The 22,509-nt window shown below is 44.8% G+C and overlaps 2 protein-coding genes across 7 annotated transcripts in view; both read left to right on the top strand.

Annotated features, from left to right (window-relative positions):
• The first annotated feature begins 1,075 nt into the window (after window positions 1–1,075).
• Window positions 1,076–8,251, top strand: DDX52 (DExD-box helicase 52). Of its 3 annotated transcripts, XM_042880027.1 has the most exons (15): window positions 1,076–1,183; window positions 1,369–1,549; window positions 1,849–1,982; window positions 2,177–2,362; window positions 2,627–2,770; window positions 2,967–3,078; window positions 3,616–3,688; window positions 3,832–4,035; window positions 4,205–4,295; window positions 4,771–4,893; window positions 5,110–5,260; window positions 5,609–5,684; window positions 6,145–6,216; window positions 6,844–6,936; window positions 7,601–8,251. In XM_042880027.1, the coding sequence occupies exons 1-15, from the start codon at window positions 1,097–1,099 to the stop codon at window positions 7,686–7,688; spliced, it is 1,815 nt and encodes a 604-aa protein (XP_042735961.1). In that variant the 5' UTR covers window positions 1,076–1,096; the 3' UTR covers window positions 7,689–8,251. The 3 variants fall into 3 exon arrangements, with proteins under 3 accessions (XP_042735961.1, XP_042735964.1, XP_042735963.1); XM_042880030.1 differs by lacking the exon at window positions 1,369–1,549 and having other exon boundaries at window positions 1,102–1,183; XM_042880029.1 differs by lacking the exon at window positions 1,076–1,183 and having other exon boundaries at window positions 1,462–1,565.
• A 240-nt stretch (window positions 8,252–8,491) lies between these two features.
• The window catches only part of SYNRG (synergin gamma), a 35,955-nt gene continuing 21,937 nt past the window's right edge, over window positions 8,492–22,509 (top strand). For 2 of the 4 annotated variants that reach the window (XM_042880009.1, XM_042880008.1), the window contains exons 1-12: window positions 8,492–8,580; window positions 11,851–11,891; window positions 13,171–13,289; window positions 14,641–14,771; window positions 15,131–15,236; window positions 15,839–15,950; window positions 17,152–17,451; window positions 18,185–18,409; window positions 19,427–19,504; window positions 20,196–20,392; window positions 21,259–21,513; window positions 21,768–21,904. In XM_042880009.1, coding sequence (XP_042735943.1) covers window positions 8,492–8,580; window positions 11,851–11,891; window positions 13,171–13,289; window positions 14,641–14,771; window positions 15,131–15,236; window positions 15,839–15,950; window positions 17,152–17,451; window positions 18,185–18,409; window positions 19,427–19,504; window positions 20,196–20,392; window positions 21,259–21,513; window positions 21,768–21,904 — 1,790 coding nt within the window. The remainder of the gene's footprint in view (window positions 8,581–11,850; window positions 11,892–13,170; window positions 13,290–14,640; window positions 14,772–15,130; window positions 15,237–15,838; window positions 15,951–17,151; window positions 17,452–18,184; window positions 18,410–19,426; window positions 19,505–20,195; window positions 20,393–21,258; window positions 21,514–21,767; window positions 21,905–22,509) is intronic. The other 2 variants (XM_042880011.1, XM_042880010.1) reach the window with 2 other exon arrangements.

Below are 22,509 nucleotides of genomic sequence, written 5' to 3'. Positions count from 1 at the left end.
CAGTGCAGTATTCCTGGCTGCAATGGATTTGACTCAGGGCAAGAGAGAACACGCTCAATCTTTCACACAGCAAGGCAGGGCCACGACTGACTTCCTAGACAGTTGATGAAGACAATGTAAAACCAGGGATGATCCTGACAGTGAGAAGATGAGAACTAATAAACCGCTGGGTTTTCTCCTCAGAAATACATGGGGCCCAAGTTTGCAGCTCTGGGAGCAGCATTGGTGCCCGGCGGACCGAAGGTGTCTCTCTGTGATTGATAGAAGAGCACTTTGCCCACCAGCCCTTTGAGACCAGCTAATGATACTGTAAATCATGACAGCACAGACATGTGCGAACAAAAACTTCTTACAAAAGCCTTTGTCCCTTCATTTAAATGAGCTGCTCCTTTAAAAGAGGCGCAGCAGTCAGTGTAATTAACTCGCCATCAGAAATACACAAAAGGACAAAGTGCTGTGATGAGCCTATAAAGATGTAGAACAGCTTTACAGCTCACACTCCAGATTTGATATTTCTGATTCATTTGGATCTCATGCAGATAACCTCAGCCTCAAGGCTGAGTAATGCTTAAAATTGGTTCAGGAACCAAATTTACCGCTTCTCACAGCTTTCCTCCTCCGCCCCCTCACCCAAAGCTGTGTTCTGATCGCAAACAGACGGAAACTGGGTGCATGGTTGGATCCCAGCTTACACTACGAAAGACAGACACTTGCGGGGTGCTCTCCAGCTCCCCCAATCTACGAAACCTTCTGGTATCGTTCATGAGCGGAACGTGAGAGTCACGGAGAGGGGAGTAACAACGCCCGCCGTGCTGCGGCTCGGCGCGATCCGGTCCTCCGGCACCATTCAGGGTCTCCGAGGGCTCAGCTCGGGCCGGCCCACAGTCGTACAGGCGGCCCCGGCCCCGAGTTGCGCTGCGCTGACAGAAGGCGGTACGGCTTCACTAAACCTCCCCCAGTCACGGTGCTCCGCAGCGCCGGTTGCCATGACAGCGGGGTGCCGCTCCAACCCCGCCCCCGCGCTCCCGGAAGTGCATTCTGCTTCCGGCGTTCCGTTTCCGGTGCGCCGCGGGGAGAATCGGGAGCTGGTGGCGGCATGGAGGCGCAGGAGCTGTTCCGCCGCTTGGGCGCCGGGGCTCGTTTCGACGTACAGCGCTTCGGGCGGGACGCGCGGCGCTTCGGGGTGCGGAGCTACTGGGGGGGGGGGCTGGGAGGAACAGGGCGGGGCCCGAGGCGGCTCAGCGGGGCTCCGGCCCGTTCCCATCCGCTCGGTGCTCCCCCGCGCGCACTCGCGGCCTTGTGGCGGCGCTCGGGATCCTCACCGCTCCTCTCCGAGTTTGTCACCCTGTGCCTCGCCACCTCCTCCAGGTGATCCGGGGAAGTGGCGGCACACCGGAGAACCTCGACTTCTTCGGGCGCAAGGAGGGAGGAGCCTCACTGGGGTCCGCGGGGAAGCAGGAGGATGGAGCGGGAAGAAAGGATGTGGAGATGGCGGGGAAGAGAAAAAGGACGGCAGAAAGTGGCCAAAGGAAAAGAAAAAAGATACAAGGTGTCCATGTGTACATGTATGCGATAGAGTTCCCTGACAAAGTTCATTCTTCTTGCTTCGGTTTGCGTTAAATATGCAGATATTGTGGATTACTCGACTGGGAAAAAAGGGGTCTGTGTCTTCTTTGGCTGCACAACGTGAGAGCTGATAGAACGGCTGTGTTGTGATTCGGTGATGAGGTTTTGGGATGTAATTGGTGTCTTTGTTCCATTCAGTGGCAGTGAGACAAAAAAGGTTTTGAGGTATCCTTTTTGATTGGATTTTACCAATGGAAGCTTTGTTTTTTTTGAAACTTCCAGAAACAGTGTCAATGCCAGAGCTGTCAGAAAGCGGTGGGATAATGTGGATGTCCTCTTTGGAAGCAAAAGTCAAAGATACAAAAGACAACAAAAAACCTACTGCAGAAAAGCTTGAACGTTTGAGAAGGGAGAAGGTAGGACCACCACATTCCAGTGTAGCAACTGATCGCCTGTTTTCTGTGGGAGTTGCATCCAACAGTTGTAGTTTCTTCTGGGAGGAGCTTGACTGAGTATGGGGAGAATAACCAGGAGGTGAATTCATATGCATTTAGTTTTATGACAGAGTTAAAAGACAAACTAGAAGAAGAGTGTATCTCTTGCCTTTCAGATAAACCGTTTCAGAAATCAACACAGGATTAACATTCAAGGGACAGATCTTCCTGACCCAATTGCCACGTTTGATCAACTTCAGAAGGAATACAAAGTCCACCCCAAAGTCATTGAGAATATTCAAGCTTCTGGCTTCCAGGTTCCAACGCCAATCCAGATGCAGGCCATTCCAGTCATGCTTCATGTAAGTCTTACAGAATCGTACGTTATTACAGGGTGCGTGGCGCAATTTGGAGAGAGGGCTCTCTTTTTAAAGTCCTGTCATTGGTCAGTTGTACAGCTTTAGAAATGTATCAAGGGCATCACATTTCAAAATGCAGCTATGAAAGATTTTTGGTCTGTGCTTTTGCTAATGTGCTTGGGATAAGGTTCGTAGTTTTGTTGTTTTTTTTTGCTTTGTCTTTCTTCTTTGAGGAGAATACAGTGTCCCTTTTTTGTTTTCTTCCAGGGCCGAGAACTTCTAGCTTCTGCTCCTACTGGGTCTGGAAAAACACTGGCATTTTGTATTCCTCTCTTAACACACCTGAAGCAACCCATGAACAAAGGATTCAGAGCCCTGATCATATCTCCTACCCGGGAACTTGCTGGCCAGGTGTGTGTTTTGGAGGAAGGAATTATTTTCAAATGTGTGCTTGCTCATTTATTACGCTCCGCAAACTAAATAGCTTTCTCAAATCCTGAAATCTGAATGATGTTTGAAACTTTATTGAGGGATGCCTGCGGTTTTTCAGATTACAAAAGCTAATCATCTTGGTTTGAAAATTTAATCTGTGTTGCTGTCTTTTCAGACACATCGGGAGTTGGTGAAATTGGCTGAGGGGACAGGCTTCAGGATCCATATGATCCACAAGGCCTCTGAAGCAGCAAAGAAGTTTGGGCCCAAGTCGTCTAAGAAGTTTGGTAACTTTTCACCACTGAAGTGCTTTTTGAATATCTCAGAAATGTCATTGACTTTGCTCTTCTGGCTGGTGTTGGTTTTATGGAGATTGTTAACACTACTCAAGTTTATGCAGTCTATTGCTCAGCACTAAAAAGGAGCTTGTATGGAAGAAATAGGGAGTGAGCCTGACAGTGAACCTTCATAAATTGTGGGCTTATCATAATTGTGGGTAAATATTACAGTAGATAGGGCTCCAAACAAGAGAAGAGTGGAACTGATTTTAGTATCTAAACTATTTCCACTGAATTTTAACAGCAACACCCATAAGGTCTTGTGATGATAAAAGAAATTCGCAGCCTTTTTGCAATATCTTCTGCTGCTTAAATATTACCCTAAATGAATTGCAACAGTGAAGTGCCTTGTCCTAAGCCCAAACCAGCAAATCTCTGTCTGATTGGGTAGGAACATGTTTCTCAATGCTCTGCTCAGTGCTCTGCTAAAGTCTGTTTTGTCTGTTCTAACATTTTGCTGTTTGTCTTGTTTTGTTTTTTTAATAGATATACTAGTTACTACTCCAAACAGACTCATCTATTTACTGAAACAAGATCCTCCAGCAATAGACTTGACCAGGTACTATATCAAATATGGTTTTGCTGTCAGCTTTGCTACTGGGAAGCGGATGTGTGCATGGTCCTTGTGTCTGTAAGGTTCCTTAGGCCTTTTGGCTTCTGTGCAAATGACTCTTACTGAGAAGAAAACTTCTTTGTTCCTAGCGTGGAGTGGCTGGTGGTGGATGAGTCAGACAAACTGTTTGAAGATGGAAAGTCAGGATTCCGAGAGCAATTGGCCTCCATCTTCCTGGCATGCACATCCCATGTGGTGAGAAGAGCCTTTTTCAGCGCAACCTTTGCGCGTGATGTGGAGGAGTGGTGTAAACTCAACCTTGACAGTATTGTTCTGGTGACTGTTGGTGCAAGGTAGGTGTGCAGCCATGCTCTGATTCTCTCTTTTTTCCTTTGCCTGTTACTTCATTGTCAAATGAGCATTACCCCCTTGGAGGATGTACTGATGAAAGTTAGTCTTGCATGCAGTGCTTCTCACCCACCACATAAGATTTATATGTATTTATTGCATTTCTGATTTCAGAAACTCTGCAGCAGAGACGGTGGAACAAGAGCTGTTGTTTGTTGGATCGGAGACAGGAAAACTGACAGCAATGAGAGAGCTTGTTAAAAAGGTATTTTGGAGTGATTGAGCACATCCTGCTTCTGAACTGAGCCATGTATTCTATCTCTCAGAGGTTTCTCTGGGTTAAAGCATTGTCCAGATCTCCTGTACAAGAGGAATGTTACTCTCCCTGTGAAATTTTAAAGGATTTTCCAGTGTTAGTTACATATTTGAGCCCTGCTTGGGAGTGGTCTGCATTAATGGTGCAGTTAATTGTAGTAGGCAGTGTGAAGGAGGTTGTTCATATTGAGTGGGGAAAAAATAGTTTCTGTGGATTAAATTACAGCCTGACAATTAAGTGAAGAGTAATTCCTTTGAAGGTAGTGGAGTTGAATTTGCTTATGTCCCAGAGATTTTTGCTAGTTAAGAAAAGATAATCCTCTAAGATGTAAATACGGGGTTCATTTAAGTTGGTAGCAGCAGAGTCTGCAGCCAGCAACAGTAGGAAAAGGGCTTGAACCTTATAGAAGCTTTCTGTTTTGCAGGGTTTTGCTCCCCCAGTCCTTGTTTTTGTACAGTCTATTGAGAGGGCTAAAGAGCTTTTCCATGAGCTTATTTATGAAGGCATCAACGTAGATGTCATCCATGCAGACAAAACTCAACAGCAGGTAGGAGGTTATAACTTAACTTCTTTCCCCAAAATGCTTTACAGTACTTGGTATTTCCTTTTTAAAATGTTACTTCAGGTAAGTTTAACAGTAATTATCTGCATGTTTTGGTTTAGAGATTTAGTTTTTTATTAACGTGACAATTTTCAGGAAACAAGTTTGCATCAAACTGCTAGTCAAGATGTTTCCAAGTACCTTTCTTTTTTTTTTTCCTAGAGAGATAATGTAGTGCACAGTTTCAGAGCTGGGAAGATCTGGGTGCTCATTTGCACAGCTTTACTAGCTCGAGGGATTGATTTCAAAGGAGTTAATATGGTCATTAATTACGACTTGCCAACAAGTGCAGTGGAGTACATCCACAGAATAGGTGAGTATTGTTTGCACAATATGTCCTTTTCCATAGTTTGTGGATCTTTAATGGAGAAACTCTTATGCATATGTGAAAATCCTGACAGCAAGACTCCTCTGTTGCTACAGCGTTGACTCATTTGAGTCGATTCATACCTCGTCTCAACTCTCAGTAAAAAAGAGTTACTTTTTGTCAGGCTTCTTTCAAGTATAGTTGTTGTTTTCATGCAGTAGAAATGACCTTTTGGGATCAGCTGTGTGGTCGTGTGCTTAGTGTGTTAACGTACTTTGGGAGGCCTGGGCTATGAAGAGGAGTAGAACAAAGATATTTGAAGACCTGTGCTCTGTTCAATTTGTGTTTTGACAGGTCGTACTGGAAGAGCAGGACACGCAGGGAAAGCAGTCACTTTCTTTACAGAAGATGATAAGCCTTTATTACGAAGGTAAATTTCAAGCATGTTATACAAAGAATAAAGCATATTTTTGCTATGGTGTCCTGCTGAGCTGTGTGGTCCTTTCTAATGCCACACACCCTGTGAGCAGGGTGCTGCTGAGCTCTGCAAAACTCACCTTGATATAGAATGCTCTTCAAGAATTCAGAACTCACATGGTAAAGCTGTAAGGTGTTAACAGTAAGGGAAAGCCTGAAACATCTCGATTTTAAGGTTTTGTTTTGAAGCTTTTCACTAATGCAACAAGTGAGAAACCGGCACTCTTTGCTACATCGTTGTGCTGTGAACAATGGCAGTGCAAGGCGTACTTCATAGTGTTTTTGAGTGAAACCTGGTATTCTGACTTGAACCCTTCTGAGGGGGAAGATTCGAGACTGTTCAACTGGTTTTGCTCTTCTCGTTTCCCTACAGTCACTGCCAGAGCTAATCTCTTCCCTCCTCTCCCTTTCAGCATAGCCAGTGTTATCCAGCGAGCTGGCTGTCCTGTGCCAGACTACATAAAGCACTTTCCCAAACTCCAAAGGTATGTTCATTTGAATACATTACCTGTTTGTCTTCCATTTTTACATCCTGCATGAGGGCTGGTTGGGGTGTGAGGATTGCAGAAGTTACTGTTGCAGTTCAGCTGCAAAAGGAGTCTTTGACAGAGCTGTGATGGCGTGTTTTTCCAGCCAGACAAAAAAATGGAAACATAAAGAATTCTCTAATATAGAGAAGCAGTTAGTTCCTGGTGCACAGGGAGTTCCCTGAAACATGCCCCAGGCTTCCCAGGCCTGCACTCATGAATCACTTCCAGTACATGACCTTAAAATGGTAAGTTACCTTAAAATGGTGTGTGGGTGTTGGATAGGCTGGTAAAGAGTATTTCTTAATGCTTTATTTGGACTGATAATTTTTAATAGCTTTCAAAATTAATTTCAAACTGTGTCTGTGTGTGTGTGTGTGTATTAACCATAAGTATTAAAATGAAGTTTTTTGAATGCCATGGAGATAATATAGCTGAACTGACTCTGGAGTAAATGCTGAAAATACATTCAGACCAACAGTACCTTACAAACTAGTGCAGGTTTTCATTGTCTGTTTTATTTATTTTGAATATTTATTTTTATCCTTTTAAATCAGTTAATCCTTTACTAAATGTCATTCTCAGCAAACAGAAGAAGAAATTCATTAAGAAACCACTAACGAGAGAAGCAATTTGTACCACTCCTCAGTGCTTCTTAAAAAAAGACAGAAGAAAAAAGTAAGAGTGTGCGTGTGTGGAGGGTTTGTGGTTTTTTTTTAATTCTTGCTTTTTCTTTAATTTCAAAATGTCCTTTGTCCAGAAAAGGCCCACCAAGTTTCCTCCCCTCTAACCAACATCTCATTGGGACACACCAGGTCACAGCACTTGTAATGTAGTGACAGTGCAGTTTCAGTGTCAGAATATGCTACTGGAAATTGGGTTAATGCCATGAGTTCACCCTACATGGCTGCGTGTGAGAAGACAGCATTACAGGTAGCTCTGTAACAGGCTGTAAAGCTGTCCTAGCAGAATTCCAGAACCCGCTCCTCTTCTGGTAAAGAGCTTGCTTTGTTTCTGTCCTATGACTCATGTAATGGCTGGGGCTGGAAGGGGCCTCACTGATCATCAAGTTCCAACCTTCCTGCTACAGGCAGGGTAGGCAAGCATTAATACAAGAAATAAATCTTAAATTGCAATGGCTAGAGCTCACAAAATAAGGCTGGCTGGTGTGCAGCAATTTTGTATGGTAGATTGTCATTGTTTTATCTTCAGATGCTTCCTACTGAAGGATTTAAGTTCAGTTGCTCTACTGTAATGCAAAATGTCTGATGTCGATTGTATTTCTATGTACTTTATTTTATTTTTAATATGCAGTGCTCAGCTGCCTTGGTCTTTTTTGTAGGAGAACTGCAAAGGAAAATGTTAAGGAAAAGAAGAAAGTTAAGGAAGTTACAAATAACAGTAATTTGAAGACTGCTTCAACAAGCTGAACAGTGGCAGATGGCTCTTGGGCTGGGAGTGACACCTGTGCCCACGCTGAAGAATGGAAGAATGAAGATGATGGCGAAGGGGAAGGAAGATGAGTATTTCTTCCTCTTTCCTTCTGCGTGAGGTGGGATGTTTACATGCACAAAAGTCCCTACCAAAATATGAGGACTCCTGAATGCTTCTTATAGGAGCTGCAAACTGTGCTCTTGCACTGAATGCTACTGAACACTTCATATTACTGAACAATTGTTCAAAAGACTGTGTTACTGTCACTTTTATATTACTGCTTGGAACTGCTGTCAGTTCAGTGGTCCCTAAAACACTTCTCAGACTCACAGAAAATGCAGGTTCTGGGGGGAAGGAGAGGGGAGTGGTACTACTAGGCCTGGGAACTGCAGAAGGGAGATGCTTCCCTGGACGCGTTTTCTAACGATGCAAAACAACGAATAGGGGAAGTGCAACCTTCCTTCTGCCTTTGGGATAATGGATCTTTTAAGTGCTTCTCAGTCTCTGTAGTTTCGCGTCGTTTAAGCCCCGCAGCAGAATAAATAAGGTCGTAAAAGCTTCTGGTGGAGCCGTGTCCGTTTCTGCGGTCGCTGAGGAGCGCGCGCTCTGTTCCTCGCACTGCCTCCTTCGGGCGGAGATCGCGGCTCCGTTCCTCCCGCTCTCTCTGAGGGGCTCCTCCTCTTCCCGCCGCCCGGGGCCGGGCTGCACGCGGGACGAGGGGCGGCGCTGAGGCGGGCCGCAGTCGGGCCCGGCCCCGGAAGCGCGGCGGCTCAGCTGACCGCCGGGCCGGAGCGGGAAGATGGCGCTGCGGGCCGGGCCCGGCGCGGCGGGCGGCGGAGCGGCGGGCGCCGGCGGAGCTGGAGCGGCAGGAGGCGCGGGGGCAGCCGGGTCGGTGCGGCGGAGCGGGGCGGGGTCCGAGGGCATCGAGGGGCTGGGGGGCCGGGGCCGTCGGGCTTGGGCGCGGGGCTGAAGGGCCGCGGGGGAGGCGGGGGTCGGGGCCCGCGGGCGGCCCGCTGTGCCGCCGTGCCCCTATGCTGCCGTGCCGGGCTCTCCGGCCTGCTGCCTCGGTGCGAGCCGCCCGCTTGTCGCTGCCTTCCGAACGTCTCTTTCTCCGGGTTCCTGCGGGGCCCGCAGCCCCGCTGGGTGCCGGCAGGGACAGCTGTGCTGGTTCACCGGCGCTGCGGGCACGGTGTGAGGTGGAGGAACGGGGTCGGGTGAAAGCAGCGATGCTTTCGTTTAAGCCGGGCTCTGGTGTTTCCGGGGCTCCGCTCTCGGGGCGGGTGGCTCAGTTGCTTCTTCGAGTTCCGAGGGCCGGTTCTGCAGCGCGTCGCTCCATAAACCCGGCACGGCTGCGAAACGGCGGCCTCAGAGCAGCGCTGCCTGCGAGGAGCGGACGTTCGTTTGTCAGTCAGCTGAAGGCCACGACGGTGCGCTCGTCGCAGAGCCTTTGTTTCCCATCGGCGTTTGGATGCTTTGAGAGCGAATCCGGCGGCAGCGATTCACGTTCTGCGCCGGGGGTTCGTTTCTGTGGATTTCTGTGTTGAAATTTGCCACTGAAAAATACTCCGGCGTATCCCGTAGCGCGGTGGTAGAATGAGGCTTTGCTCATTGGGAACTGGGGGGTCAAAAATCTGCTTGTGGTTAGGAGTGCATTGCGTGCAGATGGAACGCACAGATACAGCAAAGGAGTTGCTCCTGTGGTTTGATCGAGGCTGACTTTCGGTTTTGAAGCTTCCCATTTAAGGTACTTATCCGATAGGAGCACGCAGATTAACAGAACTCTCACAGTAGCAGTGCTGTAGGGTAATTGCTTTGCTTTCCTTATATTTACTCTGTCTTGTGCAGGCTATCTGACACATGTAGCGTTTTCTTACTGTATTACATCAAGTATTGCATCTAGTTGCATCAGCCCAGCTGGTGGGGGGGCATCTGACATTGAGAACAACAGAAATCCTGCAGCTGCTTTTAAATCCTTTATGGAAGTAATGAGGAATAAGAAACCCCATTGAAATGGCACATTTGGTGGTAGTCAGCTGCCCTAAATAATCAAGATTGTGAGGGATTCCATTCTCAGGAAAGTGCATTTGGGAACTTTGGAGTTTGCCGCCAACTAGCTGGAATAAACACTCTTCTGGCTTTCGAGAAGCATATTGGCTTTTACAGATGTACTTCATGGTGCCCATTTCATTTTGTTTTTTAAAGGCAGTCCTGTTGTTACCTGCTTATTCTTATGATCAGTTCTATTATTTTGAGGTACCTGGACTTAAAATGTCTTTTTTTTTTTTTTTTTTTTTTAATAAAGCTGTTCCTGGTGTTGTTTCTATCAGCATGTTTTGTCAGGTTTTGTGGTTTTCTGTCCTGCCTCCACGTTATCTCAGCAGTGGCTGAGAGCTTAATTTCAGCATTGCAGATCTGCTGCTTTAGCTGGCTGTGACCATACCTTCTATGTCCCTGGAAAGCAATGTGGAAATAAGGCTTTTGGTTTTTGCCTTTAGAAATGATGATGTGATGAGGATTGAGCGTCCGTGCTGGTGGCAGCTCCCAGCAGTGGCACAGCAGAACCATAAGGAGAGCTGTGCTAGGAGCTTGCTTTGCCACTTTGGTGTAGCTTCCTCTTCCAGTGCCCTCTCATTAGTTCCAGGGTTTGTTTATTTATTCATCTTTCACTGAGACCTATAAATAAATCAGGAGCTCAGTAGGAAGGGATAAATATTTTATTGCCTGTCCTTTATTTGCTTCCAACAGGCAGCGGTACCTTGCTATGCTTGTTCAGGTTACATTACGTTTGCTAATTTGGAAGAACGCTTTTTGACCAGATTCCCTGACAAGAAAGTGCAACATAAAGCTATGAACACTTTTTGGTACTCGTGAGCTTTTCAAAATGAACTTTAAATATTTTATAATGCAAAAGAAATGAGGAGTGGTGTATTTTTAAGATGCACAGAACTGCTTTGTGTGCAGGAGCTGAAATTACATGTGGCTTCAGAGGATCTGTGGCTGAGGTGGCACTCGGTGCTGACAGCCTGGAGATAATCAGCTGTTTCCATAGGTGAAAAGAAGAAGCCAAAGCATTGAGAAGATTCCGAGTCAGAGACTGAACTGAGGAGTGCTGTGGGTTGTGCTGGTGACTGTGTCACCTGCAGTCTGTGCAGCAACTGGCTGCAATTAAATTTTGCGTTTATCCATCAACCAGATTCTTTATTTTGTCTTAGAATTTATTTTGCTCGGTTCTTCTAGAAGTATAAATGAGGTTGGCTTTGTGACTTCCTGCAGGGTGTGCAGAACTGCCTGCAATCAGCTGTAGTGTCTTCTCCTTCACTCCCAGGTGGTTTTAGGTCCACCTTTGTGTTGAACATCTGTGAGCGTGTTTGTCTTTGCGTGGCATTTTGAGGGAACAGCTGGCTGGGGCACCGATTCAAGTTCTTATTTTGTGACTTACTGCTCAGGTGATTTTATTGTGAGTGAGGCTTCCCAATGAGGGCCTTTCTCCTGTTTGGCAGCACAGCCCACTATAGCATTCCCATTAGAATTTTGGTTGAATTTTCAGCAGTTCCTCCTCCAGGTGTACCTGGTGTTTTTTACTTGATGAATAGTTTTTTTGCGAACCAACAGTTTTTCTTGAACTGAGATGTAACTAAGAAACCAGCCACTGCATTATTTTGTGATGCATACCATTTCTGAGGGGGAGAGGGGAAGGCAGTGGGGTCTGACGGTCAGTTTATTCCCTGTTGAAAATAGTTACCAAGGAGCTGAGGACCGTTTTCTGGTGCGCTTCATGGTCTTGCTGAATCAGATGCTTCTGGCAGGAGATGCTTATTCATTCTGCAGTGCTCGAAGGCCCAGCCCGAGCTCACAGCCTGACCTGTCACCGACCTGTGCAGGTGCTGGAAGTTCTCCTGTGGGTGATGTGGATGAGTCAAAGCCATTTTCGTGCTGTTACAGAGGCTGAGGTCTGTTCCTTCATAGCTCTGCAGTGTGAGCTGTGAAGTTTTGGGCTATGTGTGGCAGGGGGCTGTGTGTAACATTGCTGATGTCTCCTCTGAAATGCACAGCAGCAGGTGGAGGCGCCGACTGCGGTGTGAGGACTGTGGCTGGTGCACTTCAGAGACTGCTTTCATCCACTGATGTTCACGTTCCCTTTTCTCCCTCCTCTTCTAGCTTCATGTTCCCCGTGGCAGGCGCTTTGGGCCCCCCTCAAGGTATGTATGGATGTAATGCTCTGAGCACTAAGTTCGTTACCTTTGGAGATGGCAACCAACTCCAAGTGATCTCTGTTCAGCGCTGCTGCTCCTAGTGTGATTAGGTGAACTCCTGAGCTGGTCGGCCCCTTCAGTTCAATGCAGCTGTTTCTAAAGCTCTGTGCAATGCTGATAAAGCAAAGTGCTGGGTTAGAGACCCTGGAAGATGATACTTCTGGTGTGTCTGACCCTGAATTTGCCTTTAAGATTTTTATATTATTTTGAATACGGCATTTAACCTCTTTATGCTCCTTCTGCCAGCTGTGCATACCAGTGTTGTGTGGGTTCTGCAGTACCCAGTCAATATTTACAAAGCTCTGTAAGACCTTGGGACAGCAGTCACAACCTGTGTGAAAGTGCTCAGACAACAGGAGAGCCCCAGTTTTAAATTACCTTTGTTCTCATTGCTGTTGCAGCGCTGTTTGTTTAATTAATGAAAGATACAGAGAGAACTTGAAGAAGTGACAGTTTTCTTATAAAATTGTTGGGAGCTGATTTATGGCTTGTTTCTGAGCCTGTTGCATCCCTCCTGGAGTGCCTTTGCACGTGATGTTCAGCCACAGGCGGTCAGAATTCTCTCATGGGGTGCTGGTAGCAAGTGTGAGTTTCTTCTCGGTGTCTGACTCCCAGGAGAGCAAAGCACAAAGATCCTGAGGCGTAATGGATTTGGCTTCATTCTGTGAATAATGATATTTCAGTTTGATTTGTCAAATTTTACTCAAATGTGGCTTTGACTGGCAAATACTTCTAACCATTCCACTCTCTGTGTTGGGCTCATTGATTGGAGTTATCCAGCCAGCTCAGAATGAGAAGTCGCTCTGTGAAAGTGCTGCATGGATTTATTTCCTGAGGCTGATCTTGAAATGCTCCCAGTTTTCAAGTTTTCCCTTTCTAGTGTAATGGACAATTAATTATCAGCAGCTGTCAACGTGGTTAATTAAATCTCATTAGCTGGAACTGACCCTGTGAAGAGTGTATGGGAAGAAACCCACAGCCATTCCTTCAGGTGGTGGGAGGCTTCATCTGCCTGGCTGTGGGAAAGCCTCTAACATCTCTTCTCTTAGCCTGACCAGTAGCTAACTTCAGGATATCCCGCAGTGCCTGCCCTGCAGCCTGCTTTTCATTGTGGGACTGATTTCTTTGTTCTTCCTTTACTTTGCTGTGGTGGTTTAGTTCAAATATTTACAAAAAAAACAAGCTTTAACACAAAGTGCTCATCTTGTTGAACGTTTTATTACAGGGATGATTCCTATGCAACAGCAAGGATTTCCAATGGTTCCCGTCATGCAGTCCAACATGCCAGGCATGATGGGCATGAATTATGGCTCTCAAATGCCTCCTGGACCCATGGCCATGCAGGTGTGTGCCGATGAGATGTGGCTTGAAATGAGACACTGCTTTTGCTTTGGTTCTACATCCTTACTGCTAAGGTGGGATGTTGTGCGGTATTTCATGAGCCCCTTGTGAGCTGGTACATGCTGTGGTGGTGACCAATTCGCTGAGTTCTTTGTGTCTTTGTCACTCAGATGCTGAAGTAGAGCTGCATGCAAGTGCAAGTGGTGATTCGTAAACTTTCTTCTTAAGAACCTTGTTGCAGGGAGAAAGCAATTCCAGAGAAATGTGCTGCATTGTCTCGCATGAGCAGTTTTCCCATTTGTCCTACTTCCTCTCTAACATTGTTGGTTTTTCCTTGCTTAAAGCAACTTGGTCTTTATCTGAACTGTTGCTAATTGAGGAACAAGAACAAAGTACGAGTAGCCAGTGCTATATTTTCTCTGCTTTTAATCACTTGTTTTCTGCTTAGTACCATCTGTGCTTATGTACGGATTTGCATTTTGCTGAAATTTTATGTATTGCCAAAGCTTTGTAACCGAATTGCTGTCTCAAATTGAATTTATTATGTCTTGCCATCTCCTTATGCTCTCCTCTCACTTCCCACCCCCACCTGGACATTATTAAATTAATTTCCTAAAATTTATAGCAGGAAGATGGCTTTATGAGTGCTAGTCTAAAAATAGTAGCACTTGTTCTCTTTCTGTGTGCTCTGATAGCAAAAACAAAATGAATGATAATAGAAGTAATTTAATTTTTGGCTCCTCCTATATTAGGCAAGCTTTGCTACTGCCACCACACCAGGATATGTCTATCACCAAATATTCCTCATTTCATGCAGTCCATTGGGCTGAGGCTCCTGGTGCTGTTGCTCTGTATTGTCTGCCCCCTTGGATGCCCAAATGAGTTTTTTCTGTGAAGTGATCAGAGCCAGTCTGGCCAGCAGCAGCTGTTGGTTAGGAGCATGCACCCCCAGCATGGAGTTTAGAAGTACTCTGTAATCATTTAGAGTAGGAAACTGCATTAAAAATGAAACAAACAAGGAAACCCAAGTGCATGGATCTGTTAGTGATGCAGGTTAGGATGCCTGTAATGGTTTCACCTAGATTGTGTCGATTTTGTCTTCATTTTCTGTGTTTGCCCAGAAAGCCATCGTGCTGTCTAAAATCCCCTAAGAATTGTAGCTCATCCATTGAGAGGGAAGAGTGCCACCTACTGAATGGCCACTGCATTGTGCCATGCTTGTCACAGCAGTTGTTACGCTCTGAATTTTGTAAGATCTACCTGGTTTGTCATTTAGCAGGATGTAATTGTCAGTGGTTGGGCTTTGTTTCTGGAGGAAAAAAACCTTGAAGCTGTATTATTAATTTTGTTCTAGGGTGGCATGTCCTTAGGGCCAATGCCAGCGACTGGAATGCCTTACATGGGACAGGCTTCTTTCATAGGGATGCGCCCAGCAGCCCCGCAGTACAGCCCTGACATGCAGAAGCAGTTTGCAGAGGAGCAGCAGTAAGTGATGCTTTATTTGCTCTGGGGATTGTTCTTATTTATTTATGCTTGTTGGCTTGTTTATTTTCAGGGGGAGACGTGGTCTGGAGGTGCAGTCCTCATAGCAGAAATATTAACCATCGTTTCTCTAGAAAAATAGTTCATTTAGTATTGTGGAACAGTTTTGAGGTAATTCATTGCACTTGAGGGCAACCTATAAAATTAACAGTGGCTGTTGAACAGTTCTGAGGGAAAGTGGAGGTATGCACCGAGCCAGCTGAAGTTGAGTCAAAAGAAATGGAAAAAAATCTAGCAGAAGTTGGATGTGGAAACTTGAATGAAAAATTGGTTATAGTTTGTTTTTTTTTTAATCATTTCAGAAAGAGGTTTGAGCACCAGCAGAAGTTTTTGGAAGAAGAACGAAAACGGCGCCAGTTTGAAGAGCAGAAGCAAAAGCTGAGGCTTTTAAGCAGTGTGAAACCTAAGGTAGGTCCTCAACAGCAAGGGCCACGTTGGTTTCCTTGAGGCTTTCAGTGGCTTTTAGTGGAGTGCTTTATTTTGGGAAGTGAGTGGGGAGCTTGCAGGACACATCAGATCTTGGAAAGCATCTGGAATATTCAGTCACTTGCACACTCTTGTTGCAATGCAAACAAAGTCTGTAAATGAAAACCAACTTTTGTAAAATAAATTTGAACAAACCTGAAGTGTAGCATTTGGGAACAGACTGAGATTTCCAGAGAAGAGAACATTTGGTGGCATGATTGTTAACTTTATCCAAAGTTTCGGGCTGTTCCAGTGAGCTCTGAGGCCCTTATCTGTAAGACTACAAATAACTGAACAAGGTTTATGTGTTATTTCTGTACATAAAGTGTCTGCTGGAAGACTGAAAGGCGCTGTTATTGTGTAGCCTGCAAAATACAGCTTTCTAAATATGGGAGTTACTGTTAATAAGCTTCGGGTGTTGCTGGAAAAAGAAGGGTTTGATTTAACAGTAGGCAGTGCTAAATCTTGTACTGAACAAGTGTGGGTATTGGAAGGAAACTGAACTGTGCTGTGATTTTATTTTATTTTTTTCCAAAACGTTTCAGACAGGTGAAAAAAGCAGAGATGATGCACTGGAAGCCATTAAAGGAAATCTAGATGGTTTTTCTAGGGATGCTAAAATGCATCCAACACCAGCATCGCATCCGAAAAAGCCAGGTTTGTCATTTTCCTCTCTTCCAACTGAAAATAAAACTAATATTTGAAGTCCTCGGCAGAAGGAACCAACTGAAAGAAGTGTTTTTATTTGATGATGTAAAGTGGATGTATTAATGTTTTGTAAACTTGAGTGTCATCCTAACAACTGTTCACACACTTGGTGTGAGATACTAGATTTCAGCTTTCATTGGAAGACTTGATGATCTTTAAAAGAAAATGTAATATGAAATGCTTACCATGAAATATCAGGGGAATTGATAATGGATGTTAAGCCCAGTGTTAATAACTTTCTTTATACTTCCATTCTAACTCTTATAATTGAGTTCCTTTCTAGTCAAAGCAATAATTAATGTTTTGCAGAGAGCTTTTGAAGCTGAGAAGTGCTATGTAAGTGTTAGGAATGATCAAAACCTTGTGTAAAGACTTCAGAGTACTGTAATAGCTTTTTTTTTTTTTCCACCATTGCCTGGGCATGGTCAAATCAAAGCCTTTGGTATTCTCTCTTCTCAGTAATTACTGTGTTTGTAACAATTATTACTAGAAATTTCTTCTGGGTTAAGGCATAGCTCGCTCTGCGTAGCCCAAATGCGGCTTATCTGGACAAGAATTTTCACATGTAAAACCTTTATCTCTCCTGTGGATTTGCTCTTTGATAATTTTGAAGTTCCAAGTGGTCTCCTCACATTCTCCCGTTGCTTGTTAAATTTCCCATCCTGCTCTGTTGGAGTGGGTGACTAGGAAAGGCATCCACAGAAAACTGTCTGAAGGAATATTGTGTTTCTTTTGTATCTCAAGGTTTATTGCTGAGTGTCTGAGGATAAAGCACATCTCTGAGGGGGAACGTTTCCCTCACCTTGACATCCACACAGCATCTCTAGTTTGAAATATTTCCTCTTGATTTGTTTTGACCCAATCTGTGTACAACAAATGCGGTATTTCCATAGCTGGTTTTAAGAATCAAGATTCAGTCAAAGTATTTACATCTGGGAGAGAAGATGCATGGTCGGGAGAGGCTGCTCAGCTTTACCTCATGTGTTTGCTGTGCTGACAGTAGTCACTCTTCTCACCTCTGTCAAATCACGTCCACTGCTGTTTCTCCTCACTTGTTTGCTATTTATAGCTATATTTGCCGTTTTCCCTGCTTTTCCTCCTAAAAACTTTCCTCCTGATCACTTTGCATTGTGTTCATTCCATTTTACAGATCATCCCACATCATCATCCCATTCTGCTGTATCTGTTTCCCACTCTGCTTTTCTTGATGATGAAGAATTTAGTGACTTTATACAAGGGCCTACTGAAAGCCCCAGAGCGGTGCCTCAGCCCACCTCTCAGCCTTTCCAGCCTTTCCTTTCTGCTGAGGCTGGACAACTGCTTTCAGAAAAGGCTGTGGTCCAACCTCTCCCTCCAACCCAGACTCCAGTGTTATCCATCCTGCATGGTACAGCTGGGCAGGTTCCCTTTTTTCCTACCTCTGCATCTTCACCCAGTATCCATAAAACAGGTAACTGAAGTTTTATTTTATTTTGTTTTTCCCAATATCACTTTTTGTTGTAAAGCTACAGAGAGCCTTTACCTGTTTTGTTGTTGTTTTTTTTCCCTTCAGTCTGGCTGAAAGATATAGGCAGTGAATTAGAAGCCTGCTGATCCTTGGGGAATGATGTCCCTTCCTGCTTTTCTTAGAACTGCGCTGTAAAAGCAAGTTGTGTGGATTGAAGGATGCTAAATATGCATCTGGCACATCTCAGATATATTAAGTCTTGTGTGCTGGCACTGTATGAAGGCTGTGTAATAGAACAGCTGAAAAGATGGTATAAGAAATAATTACTGTGCTGATGTGGAATGCTTGCGTGCTTCCTCTCTTGGAGGCTAAGCAGGTGTAGGTAAGATTGACATGAAGAACTTAGCATTTATAAGTGGGTGTCTGACCTGAGCCTTAAGTCATTCTTTTGCACGATCCAGGTGATTATGCAATGGTATTCCTAACACAGGGAATGGTTTCGTGTATTCCCTGTGTGTTTCTGTCCATTGGTTGAATTTGTTGTGTGTGTGTGTAGCAAGTGAAAAGCAGAATTGGGCCACGAAAGCATTTGAGCAGGGCAGTGGTGCTGCTCTGAGATGGGACAGGTCCTCGTCTGATCGTCTGTTGGTACCAGTAATACTTCTTTGAAGGCGTGGAATTGCAATCTGGGTGCTTAATAACAAAATATAAATACTTCCTCCTGCTGTTCATTCAGGCTCTTCCTTGGAGGAGAAAGTCTTAGATAATGGCTTAAATGAATCTGAACAGGAGCAAACCAAACTTAAAGCATCTGAAGTTGGGCACAAAGCCTCGGCTGCAGGCCAAGCTCGTCCCAGTCTAGCCATCAATGACTGGGCTCTTGTAGGTGGACATGAAAGTGGTACCACTGCTGCAGAGGTGCACAAGGCTTCAGAACAAAACATAGCAATTGAAGAGTGTGGTGAGCAAATGAAACATTTAATGGAATTTAATAAGATGCTGCTTGAATGCTAACACTCTGTACACTAATTGTAAGACCAGTTCTGCATAATTTTGCTCTGAATGCCTGCTTGAATAATATGCCAGGGCCTCCTGCTCCTTGCTAAAAGTAACAGCTGTGATTTTGCTCTGGACTTTCTCCACATGAGTTTACTGCTGTAATCACGTTTAACACCTTTGTTTAATCAGGTTTTCTGTTTTGCAATATTCTGCCCTCTTTCTTGGAGAAACAGATGCACTCTCTGAAATGTTTCTTTCCCAGACACTTGCCACTCACGGCGTTATGTCTAAAACTATTTGTATTTTAGAGGCCATTTCAAAAGCTGCACCAGCTTTATTTCTAGTTCAGATTTTGTTGAAGATGACTACTGTGTGCTTGGTCAGTGAGAGTTAATGTAGTGGAGAAGAGAGTAACTGATTGACAGAGACACAGTTGTGGCAGATCACATGGAAATCTGTAGTAGTGAAGACAGCTGTGATTTCTTTTGAACAGTGAGGCAAAGGATACGTTTTTGTGAGCATGGGAAAAGAACTTGCTGAGATCCAGGTTGATGGGCTGTTTGTGTGTTTCCCTGCTAAGGATTTTCTGGTTGTGAGTGGTTCTTACGCTTCCCTTTGGATAAGTATGAATTTGTTTTTCCACCAGTAGCCCCCATAGTGGTGGGAAGGCTCAGCTTATATTGCACAGAACTGCTGTTGTGCAACTGTAAGAAGTTATGAGACGAGTTCTGTGCAACTAGAAATTTGGCAGATGAGGAGCTCCTTGTTTCTTTGTGTACATGGCAGTACTCTTGCTGCTACCCCAAGCCATTATGTTGAAATATATTATGCAGTAGCTGCTTTTCCTCTGAAAACTTTGCTTGAAATGCTAAATGATGCTGACAAGCTAAGACCTAGTCTCAAAGACCTCTATGCTCTGAATCTGTTTGTCTTAATGCAACTGTGTCTTTCTTTTTCTTACTAAATGGAACACCTTTAGGTGTAGGAGTATTCCCTTCGCAGGATCCAATTCAGCAAATGATGCCTCCTTGGATTTACAACGATAGCTTGGTTCCAGGTAAGCAGGGAGAGTGGATATTGAAGTGGGCAACGTGAAGTGTGAACACGTGTGCTTACATTGCCTTTGTTTGTGATTGAAGCATTTTTCTTCAGCCATCAAATGAATTCATTTTTTTTGCTGAGATACATATTTGTGATATTTACCTGCACTTGGAGAAAGGATTTTCGTCAAGCATGTTAAATGTTTAGAATTGTTGTGAAAGCAGGTCACACTAGTAGAAGTTGCTGCTGCTGCTGCAATTGCTTTCATGGGTGGACTGCTTTTGGCATCTCTTGTAATTAAGCAGTTCACTTCCTAAGACTATTTACCTTATACATGCAAGTAACATTGGAAACAATGAAGTGCTGCAGTCAATATTGATTACACTGAAGTTTGAATACGTGAAGCTGTTAGGACTCTTTTGATGTGGATTATCCCACAATTCTGTTACAGAAACATGTTTTGAAATAAAGCACTAACTTTCTTTTGTATAAAATATTATTCTTGATTGTTTAAACTTGTGCACAAAGAGCTTCCACTAACATGTTTAGGTGAAAAGGAATGACAGTGTGCAGTGCCTGAATGCTGTTGCCTTACCTTACACTCTTGCATGTTACTAATTTGATTTAGGAATTTGATGTAGAAAAGCAACCTTAAATTTGCTTGAAAAAAGCAAACTGCCTGACTAATAGTGACTCCTTTGTAACAGAATTGTATAAGAAAATTTTAGAGACAACTTTGACTCCTGCTGGGATAGATACTGCTAAGCTGTATCCCATACTGATGTCGTCTGGATTGCCCAGAGAGACTCTTGGACAGATATGGGCTCTAGCCAATAGAACCACCCCTGGGAAGCTTACGAAAGAAGAGCTCTATGCTGTCCTGGCAATGATAGCAGTAACTCAGGTATGGCTCTGGTGATTAGAGTGCAAAGATAGTGCAAAGATAGTGCCCTTGGCTAATCCACCGTGACTGCTTGTTGCTGCAGGCGGGTTGTGCACCACACCTGTAATAAAAATACTGCTTTTCTGAAATCCAGAGGAGAAACTTCCCTCGTAGCTTCGAGAGGACTGTAATTACATCCCAGTACTTACATCCTAGTTTCTCCTTTAATGTCAGCTGAAGATGGTTCTTAAATATACCTACCAAACTGCAGTAGGTGTGTGTATTTCTGATGGAAAGTTCTGAATGTTTTTCTTTGTTGTTACACAGTTGATCTCCTCAAACCTCAAGGGATTCTGTATCCCTTCAGTCTATGAATAATAAGTATGTAACAAGTAAACTTGTTACTTTCCTCCTGAACCAGCGGAGCGTGAACTTCGGGCTTCTGTTGTTGGTAGCACAGCATTATCTCTTACCAGCTTATTTCCAAATACCAGCCCTGTATGAAATCTGAGATAAAGATCCAAGCCGATCTTGTGGGACTGGTGTGTATGGTGCCCACCTGTTTCAGCATGGCTTTTCTTGCCAACGCGCACTAGATTGATGTACTGAGAGCTGGACAAAAATGCTGTCAAATGCCTCTGCTCAGCCAGTAAGTTGTCATTGCCCTTGGCATAAACCCAGCAGCCAGGGAGCTGGATAGGACTCACTCTTTTAGTATAGGATCTTGAGTGCTTTTTTTGGTTTGTTTTAGAAGATGAAATTGAAGCTGGAAAGGAACCTTGCTCTTTCTTAGTTTCAGTAACAGAAGCTCGAAATGAGAGTGAGTGCAGTATGCCTTTTTGCTCACGTGTCCCATATGGTTGTCTTTTCTTTTTCTGCCTTTGCAGAGGGGAATCCCTGCAGTGAGTCCCGATATGTTAAACCAGTTTCCAGCTGCCCCCGTTCCTACTTTATCCGGGTTTCCGATGCCGCTGCCTGCCGCAGTGAGCCAGCAGCCCCTGCTGCCCGCGGGGCCGCCCGCCTCCTTGCCGCTGAGCATCGGGCCGCCGGTGATGGGCCTGGGCATCTCGGCAGCGGCGCCAGCGGGCGGAGCTGCAGCGCCACCAGCGGGAGCCTTTGCGCCCTCCTACCCGCCCGGCCAGGTGAGAGCTCTGCGCGGCTGCCGTGGGCCTGCAGGGACAGCCGGCCTGTTTCCGAGCTGCCTGGTGGCTTTAGATGAACCCCGGGGTGCGGTCGAAGAGGGGACGCTGACCAGACTGAGTTTGCTCACTCGTGTTGAGAGGGTTGTGGATTCTGATTTTATGTTTGAAGTTGATCACGTTACTCTGAACTGCTCTTATGCTGTGTGATGGTTTGGAAAGGCAGCAGTGTATCAATTTTCGTATTTGCAATGTAGGTAGGAAAACCAGAAGATGATGACTTCCAGGAGTTTCAGGATGCTTCAAAGTCTGGCTCCCTAGACGACTCTTTCACTGATTTCCAAGGGGATGGAGCTGGCTCTTCCAAAGCAGCCAGCTCACAGCAGCGGAGCAGGTAGCAGATCTTTCCATTTCCACTCCTTCAGTATTTTAGAATTCTTTTAAGAAAATAAATGTTTTCCTCTTTTGTGGGTAGCTTTCGAGCCTGTAATTTTCTTCTGTCGCCTGACTTCTCCTCTGAGGATTTCTTTTCAAGATCGTTACAACTACAATTAGGCTTTCTAAATCCAAAATGACATTTGATGTGCCACAGGTGGTTGCCCAGTTTTTACCATTCCAGTCACCACGCTGAGGTAAATTGCATATGCAGGGCATGTGGATAAGTGTTCAAGTGTTTATATTATTGCACAGGCAATTGAAAGTTACTTCATACCGTGCATTCAGGCAAAAATCTAACATGAAGCTATTCAGAAAGAATCACAAGGGCGGAGGAGTTCTGCCTTTGATGTTGTATGCTTCCATTAATAGTCTGACCCAGTGTTTGGTGGAGTTGGTAGAAACCATTTGCTGACACCAAGGCCTTTCTTCAGACCCTGAAGAAGGAACCTAGCGTTCATGTCAAGAGCCTGACACTGTACTTTTAAATGAATGAGAACTCCAGTGGACAGGGTTTTATTTCTGTGGTTCTCTGGCCAAGACATAAACTTTTGATTGCTGACT

This window comes from Lagopus leucura, unplaced genomic scaffold (genome assembly GCF_019238085.1).
Source record: "Lagopus leucura isolate 7727_CA_CO unplaced genomic scaffold, USGS_WTPT01 Super-Scaffold_100024, whole genome shotgun sequence".
NCBI classification, from domain to species: Eukaryota; Metazoa; Chordata; class Aves; order Galliformes; family Phasianidae; genus Lagopus; species Lagopus leucura.
The sequence above is the reverse complement of the archived record's forward strand: the minus strand, read 5'-3'. Positions and strand labels throughout refer to the sequence as shown.